This window comes from Pogona vitticeps, chromosome 1, assembly GCF_051106095.1.
Source record: "Pogona vitticeps strain Pit_001003342236 chromosome 1, PviZW2.1, whole genome shotgun sequence".
Taxonomy (NCBI): domain Eukaryota; kingdom Metazoa; phylum Chordata; class Lepidosauria; order Squamata; family Agamidae; genus Pogona; species Pogona vitticeps.
The window spans coordinates 298,590,764-298,605,531 of record NC_135783.1 but is presented as its reverse complement, the minus strand read 5'-3'; the positions used below and the strand labels follow the sequence as shown (position 1 = coordinate 298,605,531).

Below are 14,768 nucleotides of genomic sequence, written 5' to 3'. Positions count from 1 at the left end.
TTTGGCCATCGCCAGAGCGATCGCTTAGTGATGGCCCCTATGGGGCAAAAATCACTTTGTGATGATCGCGGGGAAGCGATCATGGCAAAGCGACCCTTTTTGCACAGCTGATCGGCGGTTCCAAAATGGCCGCCCGCTGTTTTGCCTCGCTTTAGAGGCACCGAAAATGGCCGCCCCTATGGGGGATCTTTGCATAAGGTCAGTTTTTAAGCCCATAGGAATGCATTAAACACGTTTTAATGCGTTTCTATGGGCTTTTTAAAATCGCTTAGCGATAAATCACTTAGCAACGTTTTTCCTGGAATGGATTAACGTCGCTAAGCGAGGTACCACTATATATCAATTAGGCAGGTTTATGTGTGTGCACATGCTGCCCACATGCACAAGTGGGCACATATAAAAAAAATATTCTATATGTATCACATGTATTAAAGATATAGATATCTCACAAATCTGAAAAATGGTCCTTAGCTTTCGGGAGATCACCTGTCCTATATAAAAACAATGGATAGAATCTAACAAACAGCATTAATGTGGTGCATATTAAAAGATGAGGAAAATGAACCGAATTCAAGGTATTGAAAGGTATGCTCATTGAAAGCGACCTGCATAGGACTAAGCTGAGGCTTGCTGGTAAGCAAACTCTGTATCGAATTGATCTATATGTTGCAGGCTGGTAAGCTGTTAAAAGGACACGAGCCCCAGTTTGTAAATAGGAAGGCAGTTTCATGGGAATGAGTTGTGACTGGCAGGTGGGAAAATGTAGCACTGGGGCTTAACTCTTTTGTGCATCAACCAAACCATGAACCAGAAAAAAAAAACATAAAATGGCCAGGGGATCCCATTTTGCCTAAATGAAATGAAGTGCCAGGTTTTTGTTTTTTTTGAAGGGTTCGTGATAGTTCAAGGTCCATGAGTAGTGACGAACCACGAATCATCCCGAACCACCATTTTTCCAGTTTGTGCCCATCTCTAGGGCATCAGACTCAGCAGTGCTTCCCAGGCTTGGTGGGAAAATACCCAAACTAATAAGAGTAGCCTCACTTGCTTTTTGAAGTAGTACATACATCAACGATACTATACAAACAAAAATTGCTAGAATGAGCCAGTGGACGACCCTCTTAGAGAGACATTCTAGGAGGGGAGGAGTCATTTGGTATCACTAAGGCAGTAATTGTGTTTGGTATCGGTAAGGCCTTTGAAAAAGACTTTGCTCTCCTATCTTTCCCTTTGATGTACCTTGGCTCAATTTTAACCCATAGGAATATGTTAGTCCAAAAGGAGAGTTGTCTGTTTGCTTGCTTGTTCATTTGTCTAGTTAAAAAAGTATTAATTGCTTACCTTGTTTCTAAGTCCCAAAACACAGTGTCATCACTCATCCAGGGATTGGAAGGTTCAGCAGGAGTTATAAAAGGATCATAATCAATGTACTGATCTGAGTAAGTAATTAAACTGTAGCAGGAGAAAAGGGGGGGGGGACACACCACAGTTGAGAATAGATGTTTAGAAATACTTTAAGTATGATATCTCTCTACATATTGCTATTGTACATAGATTGGAAAAGTTACTCTATGAGAAAGAAACTTCAGAACCCCATAGTCACTATCTTGGCTATGGGATTCTGGGAGATGTAATTAAAAAAAAACCTGCATTTCCCCATCTCTGTTGGTTTCTACACAATCAGTGCAAATGCTTTATCCCATATAGACTTCTCTAAAAGGAAAGAAAATTAATGAGTATACTCTTACAAGCCAAGGTTTACAGGGACGTCACTTCAATTTCTTCAGAAATAAGAATGTTGGCTTGTCAGACAGCAATAGTCATTAAAATCATCCTAAAGCCACCTTCCAGCCAAAGTTATGCTCTTATATACGACTTTGACTTCTCTTGCAAATAGTTGGTTAATTTAAATCTGCTCAATGTAAATCGAGGAGACAGAAATGCTTGCTTGACTTTTGCTTGGTGTTAGCTTGCTGTTTGCCTTCAGATGATGATTCCATGAACAAGGCTTTAGAACTGTACATGCTTTCTCTACACTTTGAATAACGACACTGTCTTCACTGAGTCTTCTTATGGCAAGTTAATTCTTCACCAGACTGTTTTTCAAGGTACATCTTTTGTGTGTGTGTGTGTGTGTTTGTGTCTGTAGAAGTTCTTGAAAACAGTGGTGTTTATTATTATTTTTAAAACTTGACTAATTTCAGATGTGATATTGTATTGTGTAGACATGACAAATCCACTATACATCTGTATTTCATCCTCTTCGTGGCCTGAGCTATTACTAAGCACATGAGGTAAAAATGATATCAAAAATGTCTGTTCATGTGCATAAGGATTAACTGTGGAGAAAGTGAGCTGTGATGCTCCCTAGTGATCACTGAAGGAAAGGCAGAATATAAATGTAGCTAATTGGACAGTGACACGCTGTGTGGTGTGATGGACAGAGCAGTGGACTAGGATTCAGGAGGTCTGCGTTCGAATCCTCACTCAGCCCTGAAAACTCACTGGGGGAGTTGGACTGGCAAATCCTTAAATATCTCACTTACATTGAAAGCCCTGTCAGAGTCAATATAATCCAGTTCTGACCTGAAGGTACAGAAGAAGAACTTGACAGTAACATTTCAGCTCTCAATATTCATTACAGTGAATATCTGAGTTTTGGGAGCAGTAACATCTTTGAATAAGTTTTGGAAATGCCTGAAAATTCTGCATCTGCAGGTAAATGCTGACAATCATTGAATGGGGTTTGTAGCACTCACATATATGAAAGTTAATTCTTACTATGTGGGCATACATTGCGACAGAGTAACATTCTGCACTTGATTTGCAGCTGTTTAGATTCTACATAACCCTTAGCTAAGAGGAAGAACTAAGGTTTGTAACACTGGCCATTTATGCCATCGACGTTTCGCCTTGCCCAGCCTAACCCACGGCTTCTATATGTTTGAAAATCAGAAACACTGCAGCTGGTGGCAAGAACACGTTTTCTCTTGAAGTTGTCACAGGAAAATTGCTGTTATATCTCAAAGCATTAGAATCACAATGTTTCATTGTCAATGCAGATTTCACCAGTAAAGCCTCAGGGTCTTTGAGTCCTCCCCTGTCTCATCTCATTTCATTAATTACATTTCATGACCACTATAGATCAGGAGTTGAAGGAGGAAAAACCCTTATTTTAGAGATAAGTAGCAAGTGGAAGAGTAAAGGATTTATTTTCAAAAATAAAATAAAATGGGGGGGGGGTTGTAGTCTGTGACACTCAAGCTTTCTTCTAATCAGACTGCAACCTCTACAAGATATCACTGTAACTGCTATTATGATGAGTATTAATACAAAATACAAAATATAGTCTGGTGTGATGTAACAGATAAATTTTAATCAAAAACATAAGTATCAGTTAAATATTCGTATAATATGTATGCTGTTCCTAACTAACACTGCCTTTTTTTTTGAAGCTCTAATAATATTATTTCAGAGATCTGCAGCTGATTATAATATTTTATAAAATGCTCTGATGACTATGGGGACCCTAATAACTATGTGTTTCATCCACAAGCGAGTTATTTCTATTGCCAGATATTTTGTTAATTTTTTCCAATTCTTTATCTGCAACTCTGGCATGCATGGTCAGTTACCCAGAAATTTCCTTATTCTACCACTGAGATGTCTACTACCATTAAAAATATCAGGCACAATCAATCAGAGTTATAAAAACACTGATTGGTATGATGTTACATAACAGATATACGTTTTAACAAAAAAAACTAAGTATCTGTTAAATATTTGTGTAGTGTATATACTGTTCCTAATATTGCCTCTCTTTTTTTGTAGCTCTGTTGATGTTATTTTTCTAGAATCTGCAACTGCTTATAATACTGTGTGGACTTTCTTGATATTGTTCTCAAAGCCCCAGTGACATTGGGTGATGATGATGGCCAATTCAGAGGCACTTCATCAGATATTTTAATGCGAGCAAATAGCTGCTTATCCCACCCAACAAACTGGAAAGCTACTATTGGTGTTGCAGTGGAGGAAAGGCCAAAGCAAGAGGAAGAAAAGGCAAAGGATTTGTGACTCTCTCAGGGCTGCTCTAGGGCTGGTTGGCAGGCATTTCGCTCACCGATGTACGACGGCAGATCTATGCATGTCTGGAAAACTCAAAAGTCTACTCTCCCTGAAAAGTTCTCTAACTGAAGAGGGGAACTCTCCAATTTTTCCACTGTGCCCACAGAAAATGGAAATAAACTGGCTCTAGTGCTCTCCACCTTTGCTGGAAAAGGGAAAAGGACCTTCCTCCCCCCCCCCCCCGCTCTCAGGAGGGCTCTTTATCTAGGGTCTCTTCCATTTTTGATAAGTGAGGCCATAAACCCCATGATTCAGTTGTGACTTTCTGCTAAGGTGGCCACCTGGAAAAAAGGGCAGGGCTACCATTCTGTTAATGGTCATGTGGCCAAAGGGATTTCAGCAGGTGTCGCCTACATGATGCTGGCATCTCTTGTAATCTTCTCTTCCACACCCTTTTCAAAAGGACTTGGGAGCCCTGTCTTCTTTTGCACACTGCTACCCTACTCTTCCCATGGTTACAAACACAATCTTTACCCTATCTGGAATATGTGAAAGCAAAGGGTTATATATATATAGCACTTCTCAGGGTCTTCTACGGTATTAGGATGCCCGATCCTCACTCAGAAGGGAGTGCTTGCATCTTCAGTGTATCAAAGAGCTGAATAAGGCTGCACGAACAGACCAGAGGCCTCCATATCCACATTCAGTGAATGTGGAACCGTTGTGGTACTCGCTGCCTGCAGTCCCTGACACCAGTGCCTCTCTCAATTAAAAACTCTTTTTGGTTTTGCATCCGTTTAACTGGCATGGCCCACCAAATGGTCCTGGAAGCTGCAGTTTGCTGATGGTCTTAAGAATTCTCAGGCTACCCTCCTGAAATGTAGCCAGACAGGTGTCTGCTAGAGCAGGCATTTGTGGTAGAGGTGGGAATGTCCTTCCCAGTTCTGATGTTATGGTGCATTTTTACGCACTGAGTGAAGACTATTTTGTTTTTGCAGCTGTGTAAAACCTATTTTAATTTGATTTCATGACACCTGCTGTTTAAACTTTGCCTTGTCCATGTTCTGCTGTTGTTGATTTAATTTATTAAATTAATTAGTTTACATTGTGATGTTATTCTACTCATCAAGGGCTTTATTGTTTTTGTGGTTTTTAACTTGTCATGCGAGAGTCTGTGTAGTGTAACAGATAGACTATTGGACTAGGACTCAGGAAATTTCGTTTAGTCGTTTAGTCGTGTCCGACTCTTCGTAACCCTATGGACCAGAGCACGCCAGGCCCTCCTATCTTCTACTGCCTCCCGGAGTTGTGTCAAATTCATGCTGGTTGCTTCGCAGACACTGTCCAGACATCTCATCCTCGGTCGTCCCCTTCTCCTCTTGCCATCACACTTTCCCAACATCAGGGTCTTTTCCAGGGAGTCTTTTCTTCCCATTAAATGGCCAAAGTACTGGAGCCTCAGCTTCAGGATCTGTCCTTCCAGTGAGCACTCAGGGCTGATTTCCTTTAGAATTGATAGGTTTGTTCTCCTTGCAGTCCAGGGGACTCTCAAGAGCCTCCTCCAGCACCACAATTCAAAGGCATCAATTCTTCGGCGGTCTGCTTTCTTTCTCCTGGAGTAGGAACTGGCAATGCCACTCCAGTATCTTTGCCAAGAATGCCCCATGATCAGAAACAAAAGGACTCAGGAAAGCATGGGTTCAAATCTCTGCTTGGCCATGGAAACGCATGGGAGAAAGGGGGCAGCACTGGCAAAACAACTCCTTGAACATGTCAGGTATCTCAAAAACCTTATAATAACCATTGAATTGCAGAGCTGGATCGAGTCCAGCCCTTCTCAAGGTGGTACAGTGGAGAACTGAACTTTCAGCTTCTGACTCTGTAGTCAGATGCCTAAACCGCTGAGCTATCAAGCAGTTCATCAGGGTCATCATTAAACCAGGAGTCAGTTGATGGCATATAAAAACAATGTCTTGTATTTAACTACCCAGAGAAAACTATTGGGCTCCCTTCATGGAGCTAGATTTGCCAGTTCCCAAGGAGAAGGAATAATCAGCTTAAGTCTCCCTAGATGTATCAGTGGTGACAGATCAGACTATGGAGAACAATGTGTTTATGACAGTAGTAAGTCTAATTGGTATGTGTTTGTGTAAGGGGGAACTAGCTGTCTTTAGTCCAGCCAAGAGAAAAGATGTACACAATAGTATTTTTCATACAAGTTCCTAGCAGTTGTTCCAGTTCATCACCCATAACTCCCCCCCCCCAACTGGAGTGGTATTCTGATATGCTGACACTGCAGCTTGCTTGCTTTGGCATTTTCCAACAAAAGCATGTTTTATTGGAGACTACAACAGGGAAAAATAGTCTTGGGTATTAATGCTACACTGATCTTACACCAGACATCTTTATGCAATTTGATTTGTTAAAAGGCTACATTCCCAACTAAAACAATAAGCTGTTTAAACTGAGCTTACACTCTGAAAGGGATACTATTCAAAAACAATTCCTTCCTAATCAACAGATCTGGATTTGCTGAGCATAGAATTTTATCTGAACTTCAAGGTCAAATGACCTTAAAAACTGTTTACACTATCTCATCCTAATTCACAGAGTGAGTCTTTTCAGCTTTACCTTACTAGTGCCCCCTGATGGTTTGGACTCCAGCTGTCCCACCAATCCTAGTCAATATGGCCAACAGTTAGGAATGCTGGGAGCCATAGTGCACAAGACCTGACTGGGGAAGATGGCATTAAACCAGGGTTCCTAACCTTGGGTTCCCATGTGTTCCTGGACTGCAACTCCCAGAAATCCTGGCTAGTGGTGAAGGCTTCTGGGAGATTTAGTCCAGTAACTTCTGAGGACCCAAGGTTGGGAGCTACTGGTTTAGGAGCTTCAAGCACTAGGTTCAGATGCTCTCTCCTCCCCTTCCCTCCTCTGGTATACAAAAGGATATCAGGAAGTTTTTGCCTCCTCTTACATCAGAGATGGAAAATAGTGTAGGTAATAGTCAGCGTAAGTCAGGGGTGGGCAATTAATTCCTATAGGGGGGCCACATGAAAAATCTGAACTGTGTTTAGGGGCCGAACCAACTTTACTTAAAAATAAAATGAAACAGTGATTTTATGATTGTTTTTATTTTAAACTTGTTAATCTTCACAAATACTAAAGAGGTTTTTTGCGGTATGTTAAAGATAAGTAACTGATCAACTTTGGACAAAAAGCTATAAAAGGTTTTGATGTTCAAAACTGTCCGTGGGCTGGGCAGGAGCGGCTTGGGGGCCATATGTGACCCTCGGGCCACACTTTGCCCAGGTCTGGAATAAGTGTTAGACAAGTCAGATTTTCTCTTCAGGGAATTTAAGGAAAAGCTGGTGTATTTTAAATCTGATTTTTAAACAGGCTGGGATAAAACCATACTGAAGAATCTTTTTAACAAATTACTCTCCAAGACTCTCCAACAAATTACTCTCCAAGTTCTGCTCTGTTCACATGTAACAAGGAACTCTAGGCAGTCTAGAAATTGATAATATGTCTGATATCTTCGTGGCACCCATGTCAGCATAGAATAGGAAGAGGAAGCATGCCATCCCTAGGCCGAGTAAACCACTGTTTAGTGTTACATCTGAATGAAACTGCCTTATTCTATGTGAGTTTAACCACTGTAGCCATACAGCACTGGCAAGGGTATCTGGAAGTTGAGTCAGGGCAACTGGACTTCTTTTGCTACTCATCCAAGTAACTTCTTCAGTCACTTGGACTGAAGAAGCTTCAGTTACTTGGATGAGTAACGAAAGAACATAATTCAACCTAGTAAGAAAGGAGTACAGTTTCCATGACTCAACCTCCAGATAATCTCACCTGGATGACTGAGAATCTTCACAGATACACTGACAAGGGTGGAATAAAGATTTTATTGCTCATCAAATTTTCTTCACAGAAAAGGGAACATTTTCATTGTAATGTTATACAGGCTTGTGCAGAGGGGTGGGGTTGAGTTCATATACTGTTGCTGTGGATGATGTGTTCATTTTTTTAAAAAAAGTAGATTTTAGGTAGTCTTATTTTCAAATCTCAAGCAGGGAACATCAGAAAACATGAAATGTTGTTTATGAGGGCCCTCTGTTGGTCAGGAAAGCATACCAAATACAGTTGCCCAGACAACAAGAATGCATTGTGCCTCATTTTGGGAGAGCAACATTTGCAGACAACAACTCACACACTCTCAGCTGGCATGGTGGGGGATTTAGGACGTTGTAGCCCCAAAAACTAGGTTTGTCCAAGCTCTGTTCTAAACTTTGAAAGCACAGTCCAGAGGACTGGGAATTTATAGCCGCTCCCAGTTCTGTGTGCCCCCTCCTTTCCTTGTGCACTAGCTTAACAGAACATTTCCTTGGTTCTTCAGTTTGTTGTAAGGTCTGCACCAGCAATTTGAGATTCAAGCAACCCCCCACAAGCCAAGATTGCAAATCAAGATCAAATGAGTTTTATGAGCCAAGAAGTATGAAGTATCAAGGCAGTCCACTGGGAGGAGGGAGAGCAGGAGCACACAGACCTCATTCCTGACTGTCCAAAACAATAGCTGGGAAAATCAGGGAGTATGCATTCCTGAATGCAGTTCACGAGTCCAAATGTTGCAAATATTATATTGAATCATCTGAGAAAGAAATTCTCAAATTTTGTATCTGGCCTTAATATGGTAAATAGGAAAGCCAATTAGATTTGCATAAGCCGGGGAGTCAGGAAAGTTTTAATGATCAGATCATACTTTTGCACTATTAAAGAGCAGGCCGGGTAGGTGGGGCTCGTCAGCCATGGAAGGCAGCCCATCTAGGAGAAGGAAAACTCCGATTTCAAACCTCCACTGCCTTGTGGCTACATCCACTCATGGAAAAGGCTTCAGGAGTTAACCTTGAGGCAAAATCCGGAGCTGGAGTCCCGAAGGCAGCATGTGTCTTTCTGCCAACTCCTGCGACATTGCTGGAACCAGTTGTATTGGCTCTTGCCTTTCCATTGGACCATTTCAGCAATGTGGAGAGGGGGGATCTGCTGTTTGGGTAACAGCCTATCCTCCATATTACCTTACCCGGGCTTCATGCTCTGGAGAGGACACTCCTCGATTCAGAGCATGTTACCATAGTCTCTTGAGACTGAAGGATGCTATGCCTGAGAGAGAGTGCACCAAGAGTAGAGAAGCACTACAGCAACAACCACAAAAACAATACAAATCAGGGTACTTACCTTTCTGCTACTTTAGACATTTTTAAACAGTGTCTGTCTATCTGCACATTCAGAAATGATATCTGATGAAAAGAAATGAAAACAGTTCTTAAAGAGACAGCAAGTATGTACTGGGTGTTACTACAGCAATATCACCAATTTCATTTTTGTGGTTCAGACTTTTACATACTTAAAGATCCCAAGTTCCATCCAAATCTTTGTGAGTGCTTCAAAATGCATTTGCAATGTGTGGTAAGAACAGGCTCCTGTATTCAACCTGCTGCTGGCAGAAGCATATGAAGCTGCCTTCAGGCCCCATGCACCCAAGGAGCTTCTGGTTCCAGCTGCCCACATACATGCAAATGCCTCTGAAATAAATTTGTTTCCTGATATCTGCTGACAAAGTACTTCAGCACAGAAGAAATTATTAAACCAGACATATCCCTCTTCATTAATTTGATGGGCATCAAACTTACACTCATTAAGCATCTGAATACCTAGTGTGATTAAAACTGCATGACTGGGGTGGTGGTGGGGAAGGCATGGAGAAGTGTAAACCCCTCTGACACTGGCTCACTCTGACAACATCCTCCTTCTCCATGTGTTGAGAGGATGAATGTCACAAATTGGACACCCACTTAATGTAGATTCCTCACACATCTTGAAAACATGATCATCCTGAGTTGGGGTCAGTCTTACCAGGAAGCAGAGGGAGTTAGCTGCCACAGGCAGCAGGATGATGGGGGAGGGATAGTAATCTGTTGGAGGCAGCTGATTGTTTTTGGTGAGGCCTGTCTAGGGGTCTAACACAGAGACAATGGGCTTTTTGCTGCAACTCTTCATGCTTTAGCTCATGTGGGGGGGGGCAATACAGATGACACATACAAGGGTGCTGCAGTGTGGTTAGACTTGGAGCTGCTGCATGAGACCCTTTTCTCCCACACATGATTGTAAATGCAAGGCGAATTTGAAACAGTCCTGTTCTCTACATACTTTGTTGTTGTTGAGAAAAGGACATTTCTAATTTTATATTTATTCAAGAATGCCCCCACACATAGAAATTAAAAACAGAACATGAAGGAATATGAACCTGTTCCTCAAGAGAAACAGGAAGCATTCCAGAGCAGATTACTCACTTGTTTCCGGACATCATCTTTTGTTGTTTTTCGGACTGGTTGGGAGGGCATATGTACAGGGCTTTGGGACTGACTGTCTTCTGTAACACCGTAGACAGACTATAATAAACAGGCAAGAACAGTACAGGACATGAAAGATTCAGCTGTGATACACTAAAATTCTTAGCAGTATAAGTCTTATCAACCAAGTTCAAGTTTATTGTATTGGCTAAAAGCCATCACAATTGTTTAAAATACAAATATGATTAAGTAAAGTCATGAAAAAAATGACAGACATATAAAATAATAAGAGACCCTTCCTATCTGGGAGTCTCCCACACAATTGATTGCAATGGCTCTCAGGAAATTAGCATGAATGTTTCTGGACCCTTTTGCAAACAGCACTGTTCTGTATGTAACATATGGGCCAAAGACCAAAAGTAACCTGACCACCTTTTATCTGGGGGCTTTCCTTCTGTAGGGCAGCCAAAATGTTACCCAGGAACTTTTCTCTGGGGTTTTGATAGAGCTGACAGTTGAGTAAATAGTGGACAACATCCTCTATCTCACGTACTCTGTAAATACGTAGCCTTAGATGCTTAGGGACATTCATGTCTAAGACAGTGGTTGGCATGGTTTGGAAACGGAGCTCTGTGAATGCGGTTCTCAATGAGGCAAAAGTAAGTGTATGTAAGTATTGCACCATTGGGTGGTTTGTTTTCAGCAGATGGTACCAGTGAGAGAAATTTGAAGAGTCTATTAAGGCTAAGTCCTGGTCATTATCCAATTTGTAGATCCAGTCCCTCAACATTATTTTAACCCCAGAAAAAACACAAATGTCTGTGGAGAGGGATTTAGATTTTAGTAGGGTTTGAACTGAAGTTGCCCAGCCACCACTCTTCCATTGTTCTACCATACAGCGTTTAGGTAGACGGTGATCGGACATATCCATCACCTTCTTATAGTAGGAGCATATAGCTAGAGTTGCCCTGATTTTAATGGACACCATGCCTGTCTCTGTTCTAAGAAAAGCTGCCGGAGTCCCCTGGGGTGCCATGAGGATATGTCTCAGAAATCTGTTCTGTCCTACTTCAAGATGGTGTAGGTTGTTCTGATTCATAGGCCAGATCTCAATTCCATAAAGCACTTGAGAGATGACCCTCCCTGAAGACTTTTAAAGCTGGGGTTACTATTTTGCCACCTTTAGAATGGAAATATTTGGCCAGATTTTTGAACCAATATTTTTGTGCTCTGTATCTGGGATTTCCAGCAGTTTTTCTCATCAAAATGCACTCCTAGGTACTTGAAGGTCTGGACTTGTTCTATTTTATTTTCGCCTATAGTCCAGCTGAATTTGGGGGAATGCTTTCCAAAAACCATTACTTTAGATTTTGTGTAATTTATTTTTAGTTGCTCTAGGTGGCTGAACTCTTGGAGCTTATTTAAGCTTCTCTTCAGTCCCTTTTTGTTCATAGATAGTAATACAATGTCATCAGCATATATATGACTTGCAATCTTATAATTCCCAGTTGAAGGGGGGGGGGAATGATCTGGATGGTTTAAAGCTGTTACAATATTATTAATATAAAAGTTAAAGAGCATCAGCAGGGGGTTCTGGATGTACTTCAATCTGAATTGCAATGTTGGGACGGCAAGTTTCATGGAGAGTCACAAGCTCCTGCCTTACCGCCTCTATCTTTTTAAGTGTCAGTACCTGCTTCTCCCATGGGAGAGAGGTGAAGCTGTCCAGAGCCTCTTTCGAGCTGGTACTGAATTCAGCAAGAGTAGCTATGGCCTCCTTATCAGAGGGTGAAGCTTCAGACTGAGTGAGGGCCGTCTCCTGAAAGGTCCTTTTCTTAGGTTTAAGTGCTTGATCCCTTGGTTGCAGAGCTGACAGAGCTGCTGGGGGCATAAGGTTGCTTTTCAGGACTTCTGACTCGGTTTCCCAGCTGTTAGTGCTAGGCTCTCTTTGTATTGAGTTTCTCTGAAGCAGAGGTATATGAGATGTATCTGAGAAAGCTCTAATGGGTGTAATCTGAAACTTGGATAGAAAAGTTTTCATTTTGAATAGCATGAGTGGGATCACTGCATGTTCAAAAGAGAGTTGTACCCTCTTATGACCCCTGGAGTGAGGGAGCCATTTAATGGTTGTTAGGTCTATTTTGTGTGCTTCTCTCATTAACAGTTGACTTAAAACTATCTCATGTGAATCCCATCTCCTCCTATTGATAGCGATTGGTGTGATTTCCAGCAGGATCTGAGTAGACTCAAAGATGTTTGTGTTCCTTGCAGACCTCTTAAGTGCTGAGCAGGCTGGAGTTGAGGATTTTTTTGCAGATCAATACTGTTATTTTTCCCCATCTGGTTGCCTTGCATATTCCTCTTTGAGGGTTTCTTGGTGCTTGGGTCAGTGATTCCGTGAGTTTCCCCAAAGCGGATTCAACTGCATTCGTTTTATGACACACCCTTTGTACATTATTAAATACTGCAGTGGCAGTTTGAGCTGTGAGCAGGCAGTGTTACTATTACTGCTAAGTGGGTAGGCAGGTGTTCGATAGCAGCATCTGAAACAGCCTTAACAGGGGAAGGCAGGAAAGATTCAGCATTTAGCCCCTCAGTGATTGGAAGCGTTTCATCCCCCAGTATCACAAATTGGTTGCTTAGGGTTATGGGGGGCCCAGCAATTAAATTGCTCACTGAGCAGTTGGTTGTTAGAAGCTTATCTATATTCAGTTGCTTCACTGCTTTGGCTGGGTGATGACCTGGCTTGATCTATGATGTTTATTTTCCATTCCCACTGGGAATGGGAAATAAATGTCACAATTACACTGTGTTGTAGGTCGGTGAGAATGTGAGGATTTGCTGATTGCAGGTTCAGAGCAATTTGCTCCTCTCACTGATGACAAACTGTCTGTCGTGTTTATCTCAACAGCTTCTTATCCAGTCACTCCTCTCTGGCATGCTTTGCCCAAGTTTTCATAAAGTAAAAGTAAAAGTTTTGTAATCCATTGTGAGGAGGCTTGTAGTTCTGCAAGGGGCGTTTAAAGCCACAGGTGTGAAACAAACCTCAAAGAAATACTCCAACCAGAAACAAAGAGACAAAATCTTCATTCAAAAAGTTAGACAGTAGAAGCCCTTCATTGTCTTATGGCGTGCTCTTCTTCCTTCAAACCATCCAAAGTTTCGGTTAAAATATAAGGTAAGATATAAAAATATATTTAAAAATATAAAAAATGTAACAGCTTCAGTGTTCAGTAAAAGGATAATTTTGTTGACGGTGAGCAAATCTCATTTAAAGAAATGCTGAGTGATCAGTTTTTCAAAATACTGTAGGCAGTTAAAATTACAATAAAACAATGATAAACAAGTGGACGAGGCTACTCCTGGCAGCAGCTGACTCTTCTATGATAAAAGCTGCAAGCAGTAAAAACTTATTTGTAAAAGCTTAAAAGAATAAAAGCATAAAAGGGAGTGGAGTTAGGAGCATGCAGTGTCTCTCCCTTGAACCGTCAAGAAAACTTTCTTATCCAGAAAACATCCATGAGAGAAAATCTGGATCCAAACATCTTGAGTCCCACTGACTCAAACAGTATGTAGCAGGAATTCACAACTGCAGTTCCAGATAATGTTGTTCATACGCATTAGCTGTGTTTCCCAAAGGACAGAAATGTGCCCATATTTGAACTAAAGCTCTGTTCCTGCAAAGGGATGGGTGGGTGGGTGGGATGGTTTGGGAATCTACCAGCCAATTTCTAATCATCTGAAGGCTGATATATTTTTAAGGCAGAAACTGTGACTGGGAATTGATGAAAGCCACGAATGATAAGTTGGATGCATAATCCTTACTTAGTCTTTTTCTAACTATCTGCTGAAATATTTTATAGACGATAGGAAGACATTAGATTTAGCTCAAAGGTGTTTGCACAATGAGAAATTAATGTACTGCTTGAGGTATATAAACAAACCTGACATAAATTTTAGCTACATTGAGATCTGCCCCACAGGCCTATTTTTTAACATTGGACTAAAGTATATATTACCAATAATCCATCATTTGAAGAGGGAACTGCGTAAGTTTTTCTCACCCCACACAGCTTCTAAATTAGCCTTCCTTGTTTTGTGATCGGTCTTCCTAATGAAACACAGTAATTACTTGCAAGTTTAGTTTCTCAGACACAAATTTTTGCCTAAATCTTGTCTGTGGAACTCTGCTTCTCTTTAATGATAGGTTGTTTTGGTGTTGCTAAGGTTTTTTCATATGGCATTTGTTAGATCCTTTTTATTTGTATACTTACCAGTGTTAGTGTTAAATACCGTCTGTTACATAACAGCACTGATGTTACCTGTCTGTCATGGGTTTGGAGGGAAAGT

General features: G+C 41.2%; 1 protein-coding gene across 12 annotated transcripts in view; it reads right to left on the bottom strand.

The window, feature by feature from the left end:
• Window positions 1-14,768, bottom strand: part of RGS6 (regulator of G protein signaling 6) — a 338,372-nt gene that overhangs the window by 55,920 nt on the left and 267,684 nt on the right. For all 12 annotated transcript variants that reach the window (XR_013543809.1, XR_013543806.1, XM_078390822.1 and 9 more), the window contains exons 11-13: window positions 10,419-10,517; window positions 9,304-9,365; window positions 1,342-1,452 (exon numbers count right to left, since the gene is read on the bottom strand). Coding sequence is in view for 10 of the 12 variants with exons in the window: in XM_078390822.1 (XP_078246948.1) it covers window positions 1,342-1,452; window positions 9,304-9,365; window positions 10,419-10,517 (272 nt within the window). In the remaining 2 variants the exon portion in view is untranslated. The remainder of the gene's footprint in view (window positions 1-1,341; window positions 1,453-9,303; window positions 9,366-10,418; window positions 10,518-14,768) is intronic.